The 22,981-nt window shown below is 43.6% G+C and overlaps 1 protein-coding gene across 12 annotated transcripts in view; it reads right to left on the bottom strand.

Moving 5' to 3' along the window:
• Positions 1-22,981, bottom strand: part of NCAM1 (neural cell adhesion molecule 1) — a 337,891-nt gene that overhangs the window by 60,454 nt on the left and 254,456 nt on the right. For all 12 annotated transcript variants that reach the window (XM_053924129.2, XM_045204020.3, XM_053924127.2 and 9 more), the window contains exons 2-7: positions 6,561-6,635; positions 4,721-4,939; positions 3,511-3,654; positions 2,988-3,125; positions 1,644-1,761; positions 1,051-1,217 (exon numbers count right to left, since the gene is read on the bottom strand). In XM_053924129.2, coding sequence (XP_053780104.1) covers positions 1,051-1,217; positions 1,644-1,761; positions 2,988-3,125; positions 3,511-3,654; positions 4,721-4,939; positions 6,561-6,635 — 861 coding nt within the window. The remainder of the gene's footprint in view (positions 1-1,050; positions 1,218-1,643; positions 1,762-2,987; positions 3,126-3,510; positions 3,655-4,720; positions 4,940-6,560; positions 6,636-22,981) is intronic.

Genomic DNA, 22,981 nt, shown 5'->3' with positions numbered 1-22,981 from the left:
CCAGAGATAAGGCAATGTATGTGATAGCCGGCACACTGCCATCTTGGAGTCTACACTCTTAGTGGAGGTGAGAAACAAACAATCCCCAAAACAAATATGTAAATTAGGTCAGTTCAGGTATTGAAAAGTGCAATGAAGATGATACAGTAAGATTAATGGAAGAGATTAGTGGAGGTAGGCGGGTGGGTGGTGACGAGGGTGCTGCAGTAGGCAGGGCAGTACAGAGAGGATTCATGGAGAAGGCAGTAGAGTTGAGATCTGAGAGAAGAAACCAGCTAAGAGCAGATCTGGGGGAATAATATTCCAAGTGGGAGAGACATCAAGTGCAACGTTCCTGACGCAGGGAACAAGCCTGGTGTGTCCGAGGGACAGAAAGGAGGCCTGAGGGGTTGGAGAGTTTTAAATGTAGAACAAAGTGGAAGAAAGATGAGGTCAGGAAAGAAGGTGAGCTAGCTCAGGTTTAGTGATGTAGGCCATGGTAGTAGGGGGTCTAGATTTTATCCTGGCTGCAATAGGAAGCCATGGGAGGATTTATTTATTTATTTATTTATTTATTTATTTATTTATTTATAATCCTTACCTGAGGATAAGTTTATTATTTTTAGAGAAAGAAAGGGGGATAGAGAAACACCGATCAATTGCCTCCTGTATGAGCCTTGACTGGGGATTGAACTCACAGCCTAGGTATGTGCCCTGACCGGGAATTGAACCTGCAACCTTTTGGTGTATGGGATGACACTCCAACCAACTGAGTCATCTGGCCAGGGCCATGGGAGGACATTAAACATAGGAGTGGCGCTTAAGTTCATTCTGGCTACTGTGAGTAGGAGGAGTTGAAGGGAACCTACGGGAGGCAGGGAGACTGGCTCGGAGTCTGTGTCATGGAGCATGTGGGCAGGTCGATGGCTTGAACTGGGGCATAGATAGTAGAGCTGCCAAGAATTGGCAGCATTTGGGACATATTCTGAGGCAGGGTGGACTGGCTCTTGCTGATGGATTGAGTGTGTAGGGTAAGAGGAATTTAGAGACCTTGACCCCCACTGTCCTTACCAAAGACTTTGAGGTGGATGGACGCATCCTGCTCTCCAGCCTTGTTCTCAGCGATGCACACATACTCAGCCTCGTCGTTCTTATCCACCTTCCTGATGGTCAGCTCAGAACTGTCATCACTGAAGAAGTACTTCTCATCTTCCTCATTCTCTATCTGTTCCCCATCCCTACAGGGTGCAGAAATGCAAAGTACCATGATTTTGACCACAGAGATATTTATTTTTAGTTAGTCTCCATAAAATGCAGTCTAAGCCCATGGGAAAGGCTCAGACTTCACAGAAAGTTAGGACACCAAATTGTATTTCCACGTGTACCTTTGATTCCTCCATCCAAACCTCTGATTCTGTCTCAGGGCTGCACACTGCACCCACAGACATAGCAAAGAGGGCCTCCAAGGTCATACCCCTCTGCCCCACAAACTGAAGATGAAGGAATCTGATGCACAAGAGAGGAGAACCATCCATTCTGCACCTGGAGTTGATAACACTTCCAGGCAGTCTATTCCCATTCTATTGCAATGCCAGCATGGAGCAGGCCCTATGATGCCCCCTTCTCTGCTAGTCCCTGATAAAAGGCAGGAACCAGTGTCTTACTTTGTCCAGCTCATGGTGGGCTCTGGGAAGCCTTCAGCATCGCACACCAGGGTGACAGACTGGCCGAGGTTGGCGGTGGCATTCACTATGCTTTGCCTGGCCTTGACGGTGGGTGGTACTAAAGGAAAGAAGGACTGTCAGGGATGTTGTGAAAACTCAGTGGCCTGGTGAAGAAGCACTTCTAGGGAACCCTAGGTCAAGAGGTCATAGGCTGGGGGTCAAGAGTCCCAGCAGCTATAGAGTTAAGGTAAGGGATTTAAATTCATGCAGGTACTAAATAATTATTGTAAACAATAAATATGCATTAGTGCTTTATAACAATATACACAGTTGGGCAGAAGTAGGTTTATAGGTAGTATGAGTACACAAAACAATTTATTCTTGTAATATTATTTATTAATTATTGCATTTATTATCATTATTATTAACCTATTGTTGCCCACCCCTATAAAATAATACTGTTTTTCAGTAATATAGCCTCAGAAGCTATATTAATGCATTTTATCCATTTTAAAATGGTAGTCAGTTTAGAGTAGCTATCATTATATATTTTTTCAATCAGTGCATACTCAACTTACAACTATCATGGTTGGCTGAACTTAATGTTCAAAAGGAGACTCTTCACACTGGAAAAAGCTGAAAACCCTGATCCTGGTGATTAAATGGTCAACACCAATTTGAAATGCACCAGCTCACCAGAGAGTGACATGTCTCTGGGGATGTCATAAACAACCCTGTGCACAAGCTGTTTTACTAAAGGAATGAGAGGGGGAGAGTGTGGCAAAAGCATGTATCAATAGCCGAAACAATATGACCATGGTTTACTTATTTTCTCAGTACTGACATTATAATTTCCAGTAGACATCTCGTAATGTCAGATCGATTCCATGGATGTGTTTATTTGACATTGCAAATTAAGATTATTAAGCCCATGGACCATGATTCTGACTATTCCAAGGCCTGAATTGATTACAGTATTTTCTTTGAACATTGAACCAGGAGACTAACGTCAGAATTACAGTAACATCAAGGACAATGAAGGATGAATGAGAATTCATTATTAAGCACAGAAAGTTTCTAGTGCCTCAAGACAATGAAGGACATTCAAGGTTTACACTGAAAGTCCTTATAGTTGAGGGAGACCCAAAAGGCAAGTATATTTACAAAAAAAAAAAAAAAAAAAAAGAACCAAGCTAGAGGCAATAGGAGGTAGTAGGAGGTAGTGGGCATTCAACTGATATTGATGGGTCTATATTTTATAGACCAAAGAGGAGGTTAAAGAGAATGATTTGGGGGGACCAAGGCTGTAGGGATGTAGAAAGTAGGAAGAACAGATATCCTCACCATTCACAATGACCTGAATGTCCTTGAAGTTGATCTCCCCCCGTGCCAGGATCCTGCCCTCACAGCGGTAAGTGCCCTCATCAGTTTTCTTGATGTTCCGAATCTGCAGGTAGTTGTTGGACAGGACTATGAATCGGACTAGAAGAGACAAGAGGTAGGTTTATCCAAGGATCAGTTAGAGAACTTGTATCTGTAGGTAAGTCACTCAGCCTTTCCTTTTTCCTAGCTTCAGTCTTATGGGATGGGCCTTTGAGCTGAAATAAGAAAATGTGTCCCTGGCTCTGACATAGAGCAAAGAGCAAAAGTTTATTGTAAACCTGTCTTTTTCTTTGGAGAGAAAGTCAAGTGCCTGAATATACAAACTACAGACATACACACATTCAGGACCTGGGAACTGCATGTGATTCTGGGACACAGGAATCTGAGTTTGGATTGAAGTGTCTCAGAGGCTTGCAGAGGTGGAAACCCTAGGGGACTTGGTGGCCCAGGAGAAAAGGCAACTGCCAGGGAATTCAGATCTCACCATCTTTTTTCAGGATGACATCTCGACCTTTGTGTTTCCAGATGATAGTTGGGGGTAGGGAGCTGACCACATCACACACGATCACGGCATCCTCCCCCTCCCTGAACTCCTGTGGGGTTGGTGCATTCTTGAACATGAGCTTCTCTGGAAAATGAGCAAGAGAAGAGTGAGGGAAAACAACTGGTCCTCCCACAAAGATCCCTTTTCACTGGAGCCATAGTGCCTGGGTTTGAGTTGCAGGCAACTCTTAATCAATACATATAGTGGTACAAGAGAGGATCCCACCCAGTACTCTGTCAAAGATGCCAGGTGGAGCAGCTGGCACAAGTAGGGGAATATATCGTCAAAGTTTGGCAATCAACACCTATTCACTGAGTGCCAAATTTATCACACTTTGTGAGTAAAACATCCATGGAGGGTAAGGACTGTCTTTACCAAGGGTCCCTTGCCATGTGGGATGGTGCCACTGAGACACAATGCATAGGTAGAATGAACTGGTAGAACACCTATTCTACAATGAGCAGTAGGAGTCATCAATCCTTTTTCTGTCTCCCACTCTGTCTGGTACTCCAACCCCAACTTTCCTACAGCAGAGAGAATTTTAAAGAATAGAACAGAAAAAAACAATAGCGGCAATCAATAATGTGGCAATCTATACTGCTCCATTGATTGTCACCCACCATTACACTGGCCAATGGGACAGATGCATGATAACAAGGTAATGAGATGCCATTGTCAGACCAGGTTTCAGTGGCAGTTGGATCTGCCTGTTCTGAGTGGCACAGAGTGTTCAAATAATACTCACCCCTACATTCCCCACTGAGCCTTAGGACTCCATTACCATCAGGGGAGAGTGAAATAAAGGGGAATCCTGAATTGGACAATGGTCAGTGAACACTTGAGGAAGGAATAGGGGCACCCATGAAAGCTTTCTGGAAACTGCGTAGTTTGAATTTGGAGAATGGGGGCCAGTGGGAAGTTGCTTTGACCAGCATGGACCCAGGTTGTGAGTTGAGTTGGCCAAGAATCACTTAATAGTATATTGGAGCTTTTAGCTCAATTCAGAAAAGACTTAGGATGAAGAAAGGACAGAAGCCTTGTCAAGCTCTCAGCTGTTCCTCTACTGCCATCTCACTCTGTCTGCTGCCCATGTGTCTTCTTTGCCAAAGGAGGGGACAGGGATATAGAATGAGAAGGAGGAGGCTCTTACGGAAGATCTTCACATTGACCGTGGCCTCTGACTCACTGCCATCCTCGCCAGTGACCACACACTTGTAAATGCCGGCATCGTCAATGTTGGCATTGTAGATAGTGAGGGTGGAAGAAGAGTCGTCATTCCATACCACTGAGATCCGCTGCTGGTTCGGGGTGAGCTTTTCTCCATTGGGGGAGAACCAGGAGATGTCTTTATCTTTGGCATCCCCTGCCACTAAAGAGGAAGAGATTATTTTCAAAGCACAGAAGTTAAACCCACCAAGATGACAGTGGGTACTCAGTAAAAGCTATTGAACAAGAGATCATTGGGCTGGATGATCAGGGAGGGGTGACCATTTACCTTAGAGTGTCACTCTGGCTTCTGTGTTTGTTATATATATAACACCGCTTACGGTATATGGAAAGAACTCAACAACCACTTGTGCCAGTATTTCTCATGGTGGTCCTATCCTTAGCGAGGGAAAAGAAGAGATATTTGTTGAGGACCTAATGTGTGCCAAGCACTCAGCTAGGAGCAAACAGCCTCTCAGAATGGGGATGGGTGGGGGCAAAGGGAGTTAATATATCTAGGATTAGAGCTCAAGTGCTTAGCTGGTTTGAGCCAACTGATCAGCTTGTGTTCAAAGGCTTAGATTATGGACTCCTAAGTGGAAGATGAGACACCGGCTAGTCTAGGAGTACAGACTTCAACTCATTTAATTCATGCATCTGCCTGCACAAACTGGCACGACTGTCATTTCGGCACCCCCTGCCACACAGAGAAATTCACCTCCTTAAATGCTGTAAAGAAGGTAACCCGAATCACGCATTTGTCTGTTCCCCAGGCACCTTGGAGGGGCAGATGCTGCCACTTAGCTGCCCTAGACACTGAGCTGGAATAAGGGCTCTTGGGTTTGGTGATGTGGCTTTGTCCTGCCTCTCTGCATGGTGCCTTCCCTGGCCTATACCACCCAGCCCTGCACAGATGCTTAGTATGGAAATGAAGCAGTCTTCCTTTCAGGGCCCATCGTGTTTTCAATACATATCGCTATTTGCAAGATGTGCTGTGGGCTCCATGGCTGCATCTCCGTATCACTTATATTGCTGTAATGAAGGCAAAGCTGGAGTGAACACATCCAGCAGCCACAGGCCACTTTATCCAACACAAATCACAATAGCATTTCAAGGCACCTCCCTGATAAAAGTTGCTTGATAAATGTCTTAGTTTATACCCAGCTTAGTTCTTTCCTGGTTCTCCCATGTTCCAAATCCCAGTCATGTCACTTACAGAGAATTCAAAGCCTGATTTGAGGTCTTACCCTCCACAGGACATTTCCCGGTAATTATCTAAGATATGGAAATGGGGCATAATTTCTAAAGAAAAAACAAGGACATGAAGTCTGACAAATCCTAGAGCTCTGGTGGGGCAATGGGACAGAATATTGAAATTCACAATAGACCTGGAAACCCAGAACACGTGTCCTCACAGAAAAGAAATACTAGTACTCAACTTTCTTTCAGGAAAGTTTTTGAGCTTAGATTTTCCTGTTCTGGGAGGAAGCATCATTTCTGTTCTCCATTGTCATTTACAGAACTCTGGCTGTGCACAGAGCAGGGGTCAGAGATGACTCGCTATTCTGCGACTTGTGCTGACTTTCCTAGGAACATCCCTAGAGCTCCTTCACCACCAAGAAGTCCAGATGACACATTTCACTTTGAGAGAGGAAGGAAGGAAGAGGGCCTGGGAGCTTCCCTGGCTCTCAAGTTGCACTGTTGACCCTGCAGAAAGCAACACCTTTGGCTATTCCTCTGCTGGAGTGTGGGGCCTGAAATGTAGTGTGGCCTGGGGCACTTGCCTTGGCATAAGAAGAATTTGGACTCTCCAACGCTGATTTCCCCTTGGCTAGGTACAATGTCCACCTGCAGAGAAACTGAAAAAGACAAAGTCCAGTTTTAACACACGTTCAAATTGTTGAGAATGAAACCAAGGGCTTTCATTCAAAAGTGGGGTCTCTCCCTCACTGTAAGAGCAAAGGGACACAGATGGTTGTTTGGGTTTTAAGAACTGGTCACCACCAAAGAATGCATGGTCCTCATGTTGAATACAGGAGTGCACATGGTCAGACCACTCCCTGTGGAGCTGCTCTCCTCTATCAGTGCCAGGTCCCCTGGGAGATCTGGGAAGATGTCTGCACTAAATGTTTCTGACCCTTTGAAAAGGCTGAGGTCCTACTCCAATCTGCAGCACTTCTGAGAGTCACAGAAATATCAGCCCCACCAGTTATTTTTGGAAATCGATCTGAAGTGTCCCCAAGGCTGTGTTAAGAGGGAAGCCTGATACTCCAGAACTCTGCACAGGGTCTCCCGCCAACCAGCCATGCCACTAGGCTAAATACTATGGAGAAGGATTCCATGTGACAATCCAAATGGATTTAGACACAGGGGATGCCACGTGCTCACCTTCCCTCAGGACTAGAGGAGCAACACGTGTCTTTCCATAGCAGCAGCCAGCATTGAACATCATCACCCCGATTAGTCAGACACCCTCTGGAATGCTGTGTTCCCTGCCCTATGGAAATTCCCTGTCCCTTGGCTACTTGCACTGAACTTGTATTTGAATATCCATCCACACACTCTGTCATTCCACTCTGCCAATAAGACAAAATATAGTGCATGGATCTCACGGATTCCTGCGTTCATTCAATTCCTTGTTTATCTGCTCAGAACAGATAACTATTCCTTAGGAAAATACAGTTTGGGGGCAGAAAAAAAGATGCTTTTATAAATTTGGATTCAACTTAATTTGGCCTCTTGTCCTCTTAGGTAAAGTAAATCTGAGAGCAATAGGCTAACAGATGTTTGGTTTAATGCATGTAGCTTTGTGAAGCTGACAGGAAAGAGGGGCCTGGACAAAACAGGCTGGGTAATAGAGACTCAGTGAGCCCTGCTTTGGAACAGCCATTTTCTCTTCCCAGCAGAACAGAGGGAATGCTGGTTGCCATGGTGACTGACTTGTAGGCAGAGCTGCTTAGGTCTCAGTCTGCCCTCCGTTGATGAGGGGGCAACAGTTGTGTGCAGCAGAACAAATGGATTCAAAGGCCTGAGTGGGGCTTATTTAGGGGGGGCATGGGGCACCTCAGCTATTGGGGGTATAGCCTTCCTAACCACCCTACCAACAGACTAAGCAGACCGTGGAAAAACCCAAGCAGAGGCAAGAGAGGGAAAGAGATAGCTTGGGGGAGGCAGGAATCGAAGAGGGAAGGAGACAGGATAAGGGGGAGGAATCAGGCACAGGGTCCAGGCAGCAAGAGGATGCTGAGCACTCCATGGTGACAATAAGAGATGGGAACCCAGAGACCTCCAAACGCTGGTTTGGAAGAAACATTATAGTAATCAAGGGGCAGCTGGTCTCTCCCTCACTTGGTTAGTTGCTGATTACTCATTTGGGGCTCAGGACTGAATTCTTCCTGAGAGCAATGAAAGACAGTGGGCCACTGCATCCATGGCCCAAGTGTGACTGGCTGGGGCTGTTTCTCCCATCACTTGTCTCCTGATGGAATTGGGTGCCACTCAGTTCTACACTGATGGGGCTGGAAGGGGTCTCAATCATCACCTCGATTACCTCCTCATTTTCCAGATGAGAAAACCATGGTAAAGTGGCTTCCTTAAGGTCACTTCTAGTTAGGGCCAGGGTGGTCCCAGAGCCCAGGCCACCTGGCTTCCCACTAAGTGTTCTTCCCATTATGCAATGCCGCTTCTACAAATACAGTACAAAATGTCTCCGTTTGGGCTAACAAACAATCAGAGGATTGGCCAACCAGAGGAGCAATTGGCCCTCAAGTTCACCATCTCCTAACAGGTGAGAGTGAGCCCAGACTGATAGGATCCACCATATTTTGGGGAGCCCAAGGTCTTACAGAACGAGCTACAGCACAGTGCTATCCATCTTAAGACCAAGTAGGACCTATTCTACCCCTTTCTGTGGCTTACATTTCAAGGTACAGAGGCCCACAAAGCCCAGAAGCTGTGCCTAGGCCATCTGTTACCTAAGTGATGGTCCTTTCTGGGGTTCACTGGGGGGCGTTCTTTGAGAATTAGAGGCATGTTTCTGCCAGCAAAGTTCATAGGCCCAAGTGCTGAGCATTGGCAGCCAGTTCACATACGCATCCTGTTACTCTCACAGAACCCTTACTGCTTTAGAAGGATATTCTTATTCCAAGTGAAAAAACAGCCTTCATTTACTCAGCTCTTTTCAAACAGAACATGACTCTCAGGGGGCAGAGAACATGGCAAGGCTGAAGAGTTTTCATACCCAACTGTGGCCAGTAACTATCTCTGGGCTGTGGAGAGAAATGAGAAATGAGAATTTCAAAGGGATTCCCCCTTAACCAGACCCCATGCACACATTTGTCATCACAGACCTTTTTTAAAGAACAGAGATCCATTTATAAAGGCTCCTAACCTTTTGCACACATGGAAAAGATAGTGAGAGTCCTCCTTCAAAACAGCAGAGTCAAAGCTGGGCCAGATGAACCCCAGACTCTCTGAAAATCAACGCTTGGATGTTTTTCATGTAGCACAATGGCTGGTTATTCTTCCCCTAATGCAAAGCCTTGAGTTACTAGGTTTAATAATGGCAAGCGGAACTCCTGCTCCAAATTACAAACTCCTTTCCTCCACTTCCTTTCTTACTCCAATAGTTCTTTCATTGTTTCCAATAAAATTCTTAACTTGCACCTTTCTTCAGTTGCACGTATAAGGAAAATTTCCTAACCAGGTATATAACTCATCTGTTAAAGAAACTTATGAAAACTTTTCTCCCAGAAAAGTATCTTATCTCCTACTTTGCATCAACACTGTATGTTATTTACCTCATCGTAGATGCGTTCAAAGATACGTCTTACAAACCTAGGCGTTTAGACCCGGGTGGTACCTGAGGTGGGGCCCAGAGCCCCTCCACTCAGTGTTTTCACTGACCATCAATAAGGACACATCCCCCAAGGCCTCCAGCAGCCACTCCACACTCTCTGGTTTACGAAAGACACCTCCTTATTTACTCTGATGCTTGCAACAGCTCTGAAATATAATAAGGCTGTTATTGTTTCCATTCTGCAAAAGAGGAAATTAATGCTCAGAGGAATGAAATAACTTGCCCAGGGTAACTCAGCTAATGTGTAGTAAAGGGAGATTAAAAGTCATTTAATTCTAATGCATTAGCTTTTCCCCTATACTCCACAACCACTAACCTTCTGTTGGCTGCCCAAGAGGCTCATTATTATCTATTAGTTACCATTTGTTCTCTTTCCAAATTATGGGTTAGAAAGAGCAGAGTGTACCGAAATCTTACAATCAAGTTGTTGCCATCATTTCTACCCCGGTTAATTCTAACTGGCCTCTTTGCTCACAGATAATCAGAGCACTATAACATCCCTATTGCAGGTGGAGAGGTAGAGGCTCAGAGACAAAATTAATGGTAATGGTGGAGTCAAGATTCAAACCCAGGCTGAATGAAGACCAAAGGCGCAGCCGCCTCCCCCACACTATTTTGTTGCTTGTGAATGGGCAGAAACAAGCTCCTGAGAATGGAATGACCCCCCTTTCCTTGTCTTGCTTAAAAAGTAAAATAACCCTGGGAGAGATTTATATGTTTTAAAATGTGTTTTCTGTTTAAAGATCTTTTTAAAAAATTGATGCTATGTTCTGAAAGATAGCCAGCTTGTTTATTACCAAACAGATTCAGCTGTTGATAGAAGTTTCGTAACTCCCAGCTCCGTAGCAGAAGCAAGCTATATAGAGTCTTATTTGCTCAAGAAAAGAGAATTAACATTTCAGTTCATAAAAGATGCTAAGGCACTTATCAGAATGGGAAGGAATCTTACCAAGGCAAAGTAACAGGGAAAAATTATCCTGATTTCAAAAAGGAGTTCATAGATTTCACTTGAGCCAGCAACTTCTTGCAGCAGTTTAATTTTACTGGTGTTCTTTTTAGATTCTAATGTGCTTGTGCAGGTGGGAACTGAGAGCAGAACAGAACCCGGATTTCTCCTTGGGCTAATTGGAAACACTTTCTTGTTGAATGGTTATAAAGACACTGGCAGCTGAGGAAGAGAGAGGGCAGATGTGCAGCAGGCCCAGGGCCAATACAGGCACACCTGAGGAAGGTGCGCTGGTCACCAATTTAAGAGATGGGTGAATTACAGAGGATTAATCTGATCAGTGACTATGCATCAGATGAGAGAATATTCTAGAACCTATTTAGTAGGGGTTAAGGATTTTTGAAAAATGCATCAAAGTGTTGCTATACTTTTATTTTGTTAGCTATTGTTCTAAAAATGAGCCTTAAATATCAGTAAAACTGATTGCTAAAGTCTCTTTCATTTGACATACGTACGGGAAATGCAGATGTTTGGACCAGGAGTGTAATAACTTAGGCACCCCCACTTGCTTGAAACAATTTGCTCTCATTATTAGCAAAAATAATCAAGGGAAAGTAAAGAGCCACTTCACTGCTGAAGCAACCAGTGAAAGAGAGTGACGAAGGCTGAGGACTCTGGGCCAGACTTGAATCTCAGCTCTACCACTTACTAGCTGTGTAATCTTGGCAGGCCACGTTATTTAACCTCTGGTGCTTCTGTTTCCTTATCATTTTTCCCCTGTAAAATGGGGAAAAACAGAAACCTCCTCATAAGGTTGTTGGAAAGATGAAATGAATTAACATATGTAAAACACAATAGTGTCTGGCACAGAGCAAACATTTTACACTGTTGTGTGTTATTATTCTTAATAAACCTATATCAACAGCCCTTACCAAATAAATCATATGGTTACTATTTTTGAGGGAAGCAATGTTTCTCTTTATGGTTTAAAATAAAGTAACCTTCCCTAATGGTCCAATTGGTGGTCAGGTGGCCTGATACCACTCCTCACTAGTTGGTTTTACCTGCCAGTCAGAACTTATTGGTATGAAGGATGAGTGAATTCATAGGGATTATAGTAACACTGAATTCTTGGGTTTGGATTGTCATGAGAATTAAACAGTCCGGAGTGAGTCATGGCTAAGAAGTCAGGATCTGGAGTCACAGAGGCCTGGGTCCAGTTTCCAGCTCTGACACCTAGTAACTGAGTTCTCAGGAGACTCTCAGAGACTGTTTTCCATGTCTGTAAATGAACATGACCCTACTGACCTCACAGTGATGCTGAGGTGATTTAATAAGGTAATGTATACAAGGTGCCAAACACAGTCAGGCTGCATTGGTTGTTTTTAAATGACAGTACATGTATGAGAGTACTTTAAACTTACATACACACACACACCCCCAACCCAAATCCCTAATAATACTGTAATGAGAATGAGAGAGTGGGAACTCTTGTCCGAATCTATGAAATGTATGCCTATTTATATTTATGTGTATAGATGCACAGAACCATTGGGAGCCTAGATAAGTGTGGCTGTGTATGACAGAGTAAGGCAACTTGCCATATTGCTATTGTTTCAAGAAGCATCTGGACATAGGAAAATTTATCTTGTTTTAGGAGAGAAAAACAAATACACGATCAGAGATGACAAAGGAGTCTCACCTATACTGGACACGTGAGTCCTACAATTCTAGCTTGAGCTACTGCTGACAGCAGCTGGGTGGAAGAAGAAAATGAAGTAAACTGTTTCACTTTCAAATATTGACCCCAAAATTGATGTCATTTTAAAGGAACTATAAAATATGTGTTCTTACAGATTCTGGCTTCAGGTTCTATATAATGGCCCCATAATGGCAGAACCTATTCTAATTGCCAATGGAAGCATTCTCATTGCTTAAAGCTGGCTCACAGCAGCAACTAAAATCACCTAGAAGTCATACTTAGGGCTGCCAAGCCTAGTTAGGGGCCCATCTGCATAAATGCTGAGAATTCTACCTAATTTCTGTCTAAACCTAAACACCCAGGGGCAATCTAGCTAGAGTTTCCAAGCAAACTGATATAAACTTATAATGAAAGCCTCGGGAAACCCTCTGTGTGAGGTCTCCACAGGACCCTCGACCTCTGGCTTTCCCAATATGCTGGCCAGCCTGGAGAGTGAAGAAAGCCCTCAAAAGAAAGCTGTGGTCATTCCTGACTGAGAACATCAGCACATAGCCAATACATGAATGAAGAATTCAAGACTGGAGGAGGAAGGAAAGAGGGCTTTCAATGGTGATGGTGGGTTCGTTTTGTATGCCGTTAGAAGGGAGAAATAAGAGCTTCTGGTACAAAGACAAACAACACAGACAAGTTGCTGACTGTATACAAACATTTCTAACCCAAATTCACTTGAAAGAAATACTTGGTTCGTATACCAAGCCGGCTTCCATGTTAATGAAGCCACCAAAAGTGGGCAGTGTTTTGTTACAAAAGTGGTGCAATAAGGAGTCTTGTTGAAAATTCTCTCTAACTCCCTCAAAACATGACTCTTCCAAATGGAGTGATGAGGGGAGGTATGGAGAAGTTGAATATGGCTTCAGAATTCTTTGGCTTTTTGCTCCATATGATATTATAATTGGTATTATAATGTTACAGTAAGGAAGAAAAAGTATTGAGCATCATTGCACAACAGAGGCCATTATCCCACATATTCTATCCTACAGAATTCTGGTAGCCAAACAGCAGAAACCAACTTGCCAGAAGCAGGAGGCTCTATTTCTTAGCATAATAAATTATATGAGCTGCTGGGAATCAGGATAATTGGATACTGGCTCTGTTCCACGGTGCTGGCTTCAAATCGGAACCCAGAGCCAAGGCAGATAATGGCCTCAGCTCTCTTGGCCTTCCGAGTTCCCAGGGTCAGATTAGCATTTCATTAGGTCCGATCAGATAGATGGTTCAGTTTTATAGAAAGAAGTCAGTGGCTTCAAACCATCATTGGTGTCTCCACAAATCACCTAAAAGCTAGAAGACTTGACTAATGGCACATCATCCAGTGTTCTGTTCTTCTGGTTATAGGGCAAAAAGATCTACACATTGTTTTAGTCTGCTCGGAAGCAATAGGTTCATACTGTGCCATAGATCCTCACTCCCTTTGCCCATCTTCATGCCCAAGAATGGAGCACCTTTAATGTGCAGTGCGAAGAAATGATTCAAAGGGATAGTAAGCAGGGTAATGACCCAAACAAGTTCCACACCATGTCCACAGATCAGACACAGGGGAGGAGCCAATTGGACTCTGATGTAAAGGAGCTTATTTGTTTGCTTGTTTTAATGAACAATCATAAAAGAAGGAGGCACTGATGAATATGTATTGTGTATCTTTTCCCCAAAAGCAGCAGAAAGAAGTTTCCCAATAGAGCCTCAAAAGGGGTGGATTCCAGGCCAGGTGTGAAATCCTTTTTGAGGGGGCATTAACCCAGTTTCATACAGTCCCCAAGGAGTGAAAGCAGAAATGTTCCACAGACCGTCCCACTGAGGAGCAGATGGCTGATGTGTGTGTGTGTGTGTGTGTGTGCCAAGAGGTGGCAAATGTGGTCTACTTATAACATGACTTCTTCATCTTCTACTGTATTCGATTCCTGGCCAGGATGTAGAGCCATTACTAATGAAGAGGGCTGGAGCTGAAAAGGACCTGCTGCATAGTCTCCAACCCCTTCACTGTAAAGATGAGGCATGCCAGGAGCAGAAGCTAGGGTCCTGTTGCAAAGTTTGGGAGTCATGGGGTTGGCCCCACATGCTGCCTCCTGACCCAAGGCCTCTTCTTGCTCTGTGTCTCATTTTCCTTGGGTGTCCTCAGTAGCTATTTCACTGACTGTTTTCTCACCTGGTTTGCCCTAGTCTCACCTCTGTCCCAAAAGAGCAAGAGTAATCAGATGGAGAGACTCGCACTATTAAGTGCAGCGAGGAAAGCTGGACAAATGACATGCACTCTACTAGTCCTGACCAAGCCCATGAAATGCCCAGTACTTTCAACACCAGAGTCACTTTTCACAAGCAGCTCAGGTTCCCTGCTTCCTTCTTGGATTGCCCTTCCTGTTTCCTTTCCAAGCAGACCTTGATGGCAGGCCAGCACTTTGCATGAAGCTGAATTACTGAAATGCAGGGCAAGAATGCAGGTAGATGTTTGGAACTCAGCTAAGATTTTCCAGATAAACATAAAACCTATCAATTTGCCTTATTAACCCAGGCCTTCTTAGTAAATTGCTGTATACCATCCAATTGCTTCCAACATTTTCTTAGGTCTGCTCTCCTGAAAACTTGCCTTGACAAAATGACTCATTGAACTTTTCTTCCAGCCATAAAAAGGTACTGATATACAAGGCGAATCAATCTCCTTTCTCCCAACAGCTTTTATCAACATGGCAAGAAGCTGGAATGATATCTTTCAATATTTGTCCAGCTGTTGTTTGCAGATGTTGTATTCTTTACAACCAGAAAATAGGAATTTGGAGAATGTTAGCATGCAACTTCATTCTGAGAATTTTATATCCTGCCCGTGTCTTTAAAAAATGTCCATATGCATTCATAGCTTTAAGCACATCTGGGCTATTGAAGATACAAAGGCTTGTAATCTCTCAAACAACCAGTGCAAAGAATTGTCAAATTTGGTTTCTGTCAAGTGAAAAATTCACATTCTCAAAGATGTGTGTGTGTGTGTATCCTATAAGATAGATACAACTATTATCCTAGTTGACAAATACAGAAACTAAGGTCCCAAAGCTAATAAATGCTAGAGCCAAAATTTGAACCCAGGCACATCCGGCCCCATAGTCCTTGATCTTAAGTATGTATTACTTAAAGTCGGTCCTGATTAAAGTCAACCTGTATGAAAAAGGGGTTGATTTTGTGCTAGATGAACTAAGAGACAAACACACAAGTAGAAAAAAGACACTACATACTGATTCAGACCAGGGGCTGGACACAGGTTGTAGGCCACACTCTTCTCACTGTGTAGCCCTGCCTTTGTCTCTGCACTGAGTCCTCTCTACCCCTTCCCCTCACTCCATGCCTACCTGCAGCCCTTCTCTGCTGCCACCAGTACTCAGCATTGGTGGCAGCCCCCAAGAGGGACCAGGCCAAAGGCTTTGAGTTGGATTTTCCCATCTATGGGTTATGCTTGATCCCCCCAATTTGGATTCTGGCTAAGCCATATCATCCCTTGTTAAATGTTAATATTAAAATTATTCTTTGGAGAGGCCTAAAGTGTGACTGGCTCTCCACTCCCCTACAAGGTGTATTTGAAATTGATTATTCATGTAGCTACTCAACTGGTGCTTTCAAAGCAGTCATCCTCCTTGTGAGGCCATCTATCGACTGTCCATGGTAAAGAGATTCCTATTGGAGATCATACTCATTCTAATAGGTGAACAGTCCATTCCTACTCCCTCAGCCACTGTCACCACTACCCAGATGGGGCTTTACCTGTTGGTTAATGCATAGTACCACATTATATAAAATTTTAAAGGGGACAGAACAGAAGAAAACCCAGACATTTAAACAATAATAATTTTATGAATAGCATACCCATTATTCTGAGAAATAACTATATTGCTTTCTTGCATTAGGGAGCAAATAAGAAAGCTGTCGCTGGTACCACTAATTAGGGTAAGAGCTGAAATGTCACACCTATTGCTATGGCTTCTCAGGAACTTAGGACAGAGCAGCCACAGCCCAGATAGGGTGGTGAAGAAGAGAAAAGGTGGTGGCAGATGGTGGCGATGTGATGGTCTGACGTATGTCCTCACTCTGAGTCTGTGCTATTACATCTGTCAATCTTATGATCCATTCATCCATAGAATTACCCATAACATTACATTCTGCTTTTCACTTAAGAGTCCTCTGGCTACACTTCCAACCTCCTTCTGTCTTCTCTCAGTGTGATTTCAGGGACCCAGAAGAGCCCCACAGGCACTGCCCAATCCCCAGGCTGGTTATTGACATTCCATCTTCTTTCTTGGTACTTTTACCTTATGATTTATATGCCTAACAAGAGCAAGGACCTCTTACTATACTCTAGGCTGCTACCAGTCTTTCTGATTTATAATGAATTAAAGATTTGGGTAGAGGTTTTTAGGAGGACTGGGGAAAATGGTCCACTGGGTAGGAGTAGGGAAGTTGGGAGAGAACAAGCAAACGCACAATGTTCCCACTTGTCTTGATAGCTGGGAACCCTTCTCTGTGCTAATTATGCTCCTTTCTTGCCCAGGATAATGCTACAACCATAGAAAGCTACTAATAATAAATCATAAAAGTTAGATATAAAACAAGATCCTTATGATAGCCTTTATAATTTTTTGCTTGGGTTTTGTTTTTGTAGTAGAGTTTTTATTTAAGCAACCATTACTATGTTCTTTTATTATTTGCATAGACCCCTTGCCTCCCCCAGTCCAAACCCAACTGTCCTTGACAAACTCACTTTGCTTTAACCAATAGGCTGGAGAGTCTTGGAATCCCTGTCTGTGAAATCAAAGACAGAAACATTAAAGAGAATCCCCCATTGGCACCATATCATAATGGGCTTATGTTCAAAAACAAATGAGAAGGATCCCAAGAAGCCAATTCAAAGGTTAGGGGCAGATCGAGGCTCAGCCACACGAAACAGACACAAACCAAACTCATCTGATGGTGACAGAATCTTCCTTTAGGAAGGATTTCATAGACAGATGCAATATTCCTTAACTTCCCCCTCAAGGTGACAAGCTGGAGTTATGGGCAATTTTACAACCAAGTAACTAAACTTTCTTCTCCCTGGGTCCTTATCTCAATAAGAAGGAAAAATCTATCAAGAGACAAATTCCCTCTTTAGGGGAGGTTTGTGGAAAACCTCCCAACTTCAGGAGACCAAACCCTTTTCCTGGCAATGTGAGTTTCCAGTGTCCACTGTGATCCTGTCTGGCAGTTCCAGCACTAAGTCTAAGTAAGGGACTTGGGTTGCCCTCTCTCCGTCTCTCTCTCTGTCTCTCTCTCCCTCCTTCCCCTTCCTCACCTAGTCTTCCTGGACAGTGAGTTCCCCTCTGGGAACTAACTTCCGAATTTTCAAAACTTACCAAGTTGCAGTGACCAGGCAAAACTGAATTCCTTAAAAAGAACTCGGGTCACTGGTCACTGAACTTTCCTTCTTTAAACATAGAATCAGCCTCAACAGTAGCTAAATTTGGGAGTGAAATAACTAGTGGCTATTCCAAACTGGACTGATAGCTGCAAAACTGAGGAGCCCTAAGACTAGTGGCCACCTGAACATATGTATGTATGTATGTATGTAATTGATTATGCTATTACAGTGGTCCCAATTTTCTTCCCTTTGCCCCAAACCTCCCCACACTCCCTCCTCCAGCCAGTGATCCCTCCTCCTTTGCTCATGTCCATGGGTCATGCATATAAGCTCTCTGGCAACTCCATTTCCTATACTTGTTCTTAATATCCCCCTGCCTATTCTATAACAACAAATTTGTACTTCTTAATACCTACATTTTCCCCCCATTCCTCCAGACCCTCTCTGCACTGGCCACCATCCCAATATTCTCTGTATCTATGATCCTGTTTCTGTTCTGCTTAGTTTGTTTTTCAGATTCACTTGTTGATAGTTATGTATTTATTGCCATCTTAATGTTCATAGTCTTGATCTTTTTCTTAAATAAGTCCCTTTAACATTTCATATAATAATGGCTTAGTGGTGATGAACTCCTTTAGTTTTTCTTGTCTGGGAAGCACTTTATCTGCCCTTTGATTCTAAACGATAGCTTTGCTGGATAGAGAAATCTTGGCACTAGGTCATTACTTTTCATGACTTTGAATATTTCTTGCCAGTCCCTTCTAGCCTGCAAAGTTTCTTTTGAGAAATCAGCTGACAATCTTATGGGAACTCCTTTGTAGCTATTTATGTTTTTCTCTGGCTGCTTTTAAGATAATTTCATTATTGTTAATCTTTGGCATTTTAATTATGATGGGTCTTGGTGTAGTCCTTTTTACATCCATCTTCTTTGGGACTCTCTGTGCTTCCAGGACTTGTATGTCTATTCCCTTCACAAAACTAGGGAAGTTTTCTTTTATTATTTTTTTCAAATAGGTTTCCAATATCTTGCTCTTTCTCTTCTCTTTCTGTCACCCCTATAATGTGAATGTTGGAATGTTTGAAGTTGTCCCAGAGGCTCTTATCACTATCCTTTCTTTTTTGGATTCTTTTTTCTACTTGCTGTACTGATTGGATGTCTTTTTCTTCCTTATGTTCCAAATCATTGATTTGATTCTTCACTTCATCCACTCTGCTGTTGATTCCCTGTAAATTGTTCTTTATTTAAGTTGGTATATCCTTAATTTCTGCCTGGGTTTTTTTTTTATGCTGTTGAAGTACCCACTGAGTTCCTTAAACATCCTTATAACCAATGTTTTGAATTCTGGATCTGATAGATTGCTTATCTACATTTTGTTTATTTATTTTTCTGGAGTTTTGTTCTGCTCTTTCATTTGGGCCATATTTCTTTTTCTCCTCATTTTGGCAGCCTCCCTGTGTTTGATTCTATATATTAGGTAGAGCTGCTTTGACTCCGTGTCTTGGTAGTGTGGCCTAATATAGTAGGTGTCCTGTAGGATCCAGTGGCACAGCTTCCCTTCTCTCCCAAACTGGGTACTCCAGGTGTGCCCTCCATGTGGGCTGAGTACTCCTTCCTCTTGTAGATGAGTCTTGATTGCTGCCAGCAGGTCAATGAAGGAATTTACCCAGTCCAGACAGTTGGTAGGACTGGCTGTGACCCCTGGCCAGCAACTCTTCCCTCTGTGGCTTGTGGAGGTGGTTAGGTGGTGCTCCAATGTGGTTTGTAACTGTCCCCTGGGTGCACACACTCTGGGGTTTCCTGAGTGGTGCAGGCCAAGGTCAGTCTCCACCTGTGTTCTGTCTGGGCTCCCCCCCTGGCATAGCTATAAAGCAATCTGCAGGTGGCTGCTGCTAGTTCCAGGCCTGAGGCCACTCAGCAAGAGGTACTGGGGCTGGGCTCATCTGTTGCTTGTTTGAGTGGATTTAGGAAGGTTTGAAGCCTGCACCTAGCCCAGCCCTTCATATGAAAAATCCACTGTTACCACCTTGGGTGGGCTCATAAATTGGATAGGGCAGATACTTAGGTAATTATCAGGGCAGGGCTTACTGTGTGAGCTAGTTTGACTAAGATTCAGATATGGTGCCACTGCATGGTGGCTCTGTGTGGGGGAGGACTCAGAAAAGGTACAGTGGCCACTCTCTGCAGTTCTGTCTGGGAAGAAACTGTCCTCTAGCCCTTGCCCTGATGCCAGACACTTCAGTTCCTCCCCATGTGCCACTGGTGCCCTTCCAGCTGCTGCTCTGGTGCTAGAACCCAGAGGGAGGGAGTTTGAGCAAGTCCATGTGTGGTGTGAGGCCCTTTAGGAGGAGAAGACTAAGAGTCTCACAGTTTCCAATCCCCACTAGTTTTTACAGTCAGAAGGTACCGGGACTTATCTTCTTGGTACTGGGACCCTGGGCTGGGTGGTTTGGTGTGAGGCTGGGATCCCTCAATCCTGAGATATCCCTGTGTTTTATATCTACCACTCGTGGGTTTGAGACCAGCCAGCTCTGTGTCTTTATGTCTCCACTCCTCCATCCCACCTACCCATCTGGATGAATATGGTTTCTTTAATTCCTTAGTTGTCAGACTTCATACAGCTTGATTTTGACAGTTCTGAGTGATGGTTGTTCTATGTTTTAGTTGTAATTTTGCTGTGGTTGTGTGAGGAGGTGAGCCGCATTTACCTATACCTCTTTCTTGACTGGAAGTTCACTCCATCTGAACATATTTACATGAGTGGCATTCACACACAATGATAATGCTGTTTTTGGTTGCCTTTAATTTTCAGTTCTCTCTGCATAAGAAACTCCATAAAAAACTGCATGTTGCTCTGCTTTAACGATGCATACTACCAGTGCCACAGTCGCTGCTGCCTTGGCAGCAGTAATGTATATGTCTGCCATCAGTGTGCCCATGTCATCCTCTGGGTAACTCAGCAGGTCTCTTTGAAGCATAGATGGCGACAGAATGTGCCACTTATTTCACGTGGACTGGAATCTCTCCAACAGGCCTGCCTTTTGTCTGATAGAGTCCCTGCCCTTATTCCCTTTCAGTCCCCTCTCTCCCCATCCTACCCCGCTACAATCCTCAAGGCTAGCCTTCTGAATACTTCCATAAGACAAATAGACAGACAGACAGACAGACAGAACAACAACACATCCAAAAACAACAGCAACAAACTTTGACCAAAATAAAGAAAAGGGACCGATATGTATGAATAACCCCTCCCCAATCATGAATTATACCCTATTTTGTCACAAGGCATGCTCCCTTTATATCTATAAATAAGTCATAGCTGTCAGCATCACTATGTGGGCTTTAAAGATGCCAGTATCTTATAGGAGGCTATTAAACAGTGACAACCTGACAACCAGATCTACTAAATGGCCAGAATTGCCAGAGTAAATGGCTAGAGAAAAATGAGGACGTAAACCCAGCAGTGGTCCATATCCTCCCTTGGGTCAACAACTCTGTTTCTGCATTTCATCCTGCTCTGTGGAGCTATAAGTCATTACTCTCTCTTCCTCTTTTTCTTCATGAAGTCTACACATAGATTTACAATTCACACAGGATTTCTCATTCAGTGCATTCAGGCAAGATGACACATTCTGAATAGCAGACATAGACATTACACACACACACACACACACACACACACCGATCCCCAATCTGCACAATGTTAGCACCAAATGTCACTGGACTGTATCTGCTTCCTAGTAAAGAGAGGTGATTATAAAACCCAAGCTTTTCCCAAATTGCAAGGTAGGTTATAAAGCTGGAGAACAAAACAAACAACTGCCACATCAAAGACTTTTTATCCGCTATGTCCTGTCTTTTTTCCTTTGGGGCAAGGCTATTAAATGACCAAAATGAGCTTAAATCTCGGGTTGGCCCTTATCTTGGACCAATATCCTTTTGTAACATCACAAGAGAGAATGACCAAACCCTGAGGTCAAGAGGGCTGGAGTCAAAACAGAGTTTGACTTACTCTTGCCTCTTAGTAAAAGGCCTCTGTACAGCTCAGAGATGAGGCCTCCTCTTTGCAGAACTCTCTCAGATACCAGCTGCAAAAGGCAAACCTACAAAGTTGGGGATAGGTCAAGAAAGAGCATCAGGAAGTGCAGTATAGAAGGCAAGTGCCGTTAGGGTAAAGCAAAGAGATGAAGTAACTGGATGACATATTAGTGTGGTATGACTGATGCCCTTGAAAGAGCTTCAAAAGATGCTGCCCTACATGCCAATTCTGTCCCTTCCTCCCAGTCTTCTAGAAATCATCACTGTGACATCAGCCTCACACTCATGTCATGCGCGGGTAACCTCTTCCCTCCTGTTATGTGCTGTAGACTCAGAGGCTATTCCTAGGAACTTCCACAAGAGCTAGACTATCTGTGCAGAGGGCTGGCAAAGACTAGACTGAACAGAGTACACGGTGTTCCCAAATAGCCTTTAAAAAGTGACACCTCTGGGTTATTTCTTTTGTGGAAAATCAACCAGGACCACTGGAGGGCTGCCTGGTTTTAGCTGTCCAAATCTGGCCCCAAGACCTAAGGCCACAAAAGCCGTAACAGGAAGGGATCTGGAGGTAGAAAAGTATGAAGGCCACTCCCTTCTCTGTACCTCCCTAGTCATGAATTAGGCCTTCTATCACAGCACCACCATGCTAGAATGTAATCTGTTAACATCTGTTTGAATGACTGAACTCGGTGAGGGCCGTGCATTTGCATCCTCAATGCTCAGTACAGTGCTTGGCACAAAGTATACTGAATTAACCTGAAGATCCTTTTTTGACTATTTTTTCTAAGGTTCACACCAGTCTAATGGTCCCCATATGCATGGGATGTATATGTTCAGGCCCTGAAATAGGATCAGACTACCTGCTTAAGAATTACCTGAAGAGATTATGAAACACTGATATCCTTGCTGCACCCCTGAAGATTCTAATTCAGTACCTCTAGAGTGGGGCCCCGTGATTCTAATTTAAAAATGCTCCTCAGATGATTTTGATATGCAGCCAAGTGATGGATCACTGGCCTACCTGAAATAAATGATGAATTATAGATAATATCAAACTCATCTAAACTCTTCAAGCCCCGGTCTGAAGTTTTTGCTATTTACAATCTTTCTTATGTTGCCTGCTCCTTTGCCATCTATCACATTAATCTCTGAAGAAACTCCTATTGTATGCATTTGTTTTTAAGTTTGTTACACTAGCACTTTAAGAAGTATAACCTTACACTCAAAACCCT

The sequence above is a fragment of the Desmodus rotundus genome, chromosome 5, assembly GCF_022682495.2.
Source record: "Desmodus rotundus isolate HL8 chromosome 5, HLdesRot8A.1, whole genome shotgun sequence".
Classification (NCBI taxonomy): Eukaryota; Metazoa; Chordata; class Mammalia; order Chiroptera; family Phyllostomidae; genus Desmodus; species Desmodus rotundus.
Note: the sequence above shows the minus strand (reverse complement) of the source record. Positions and strands in the feature narration are given on the sequence as shown.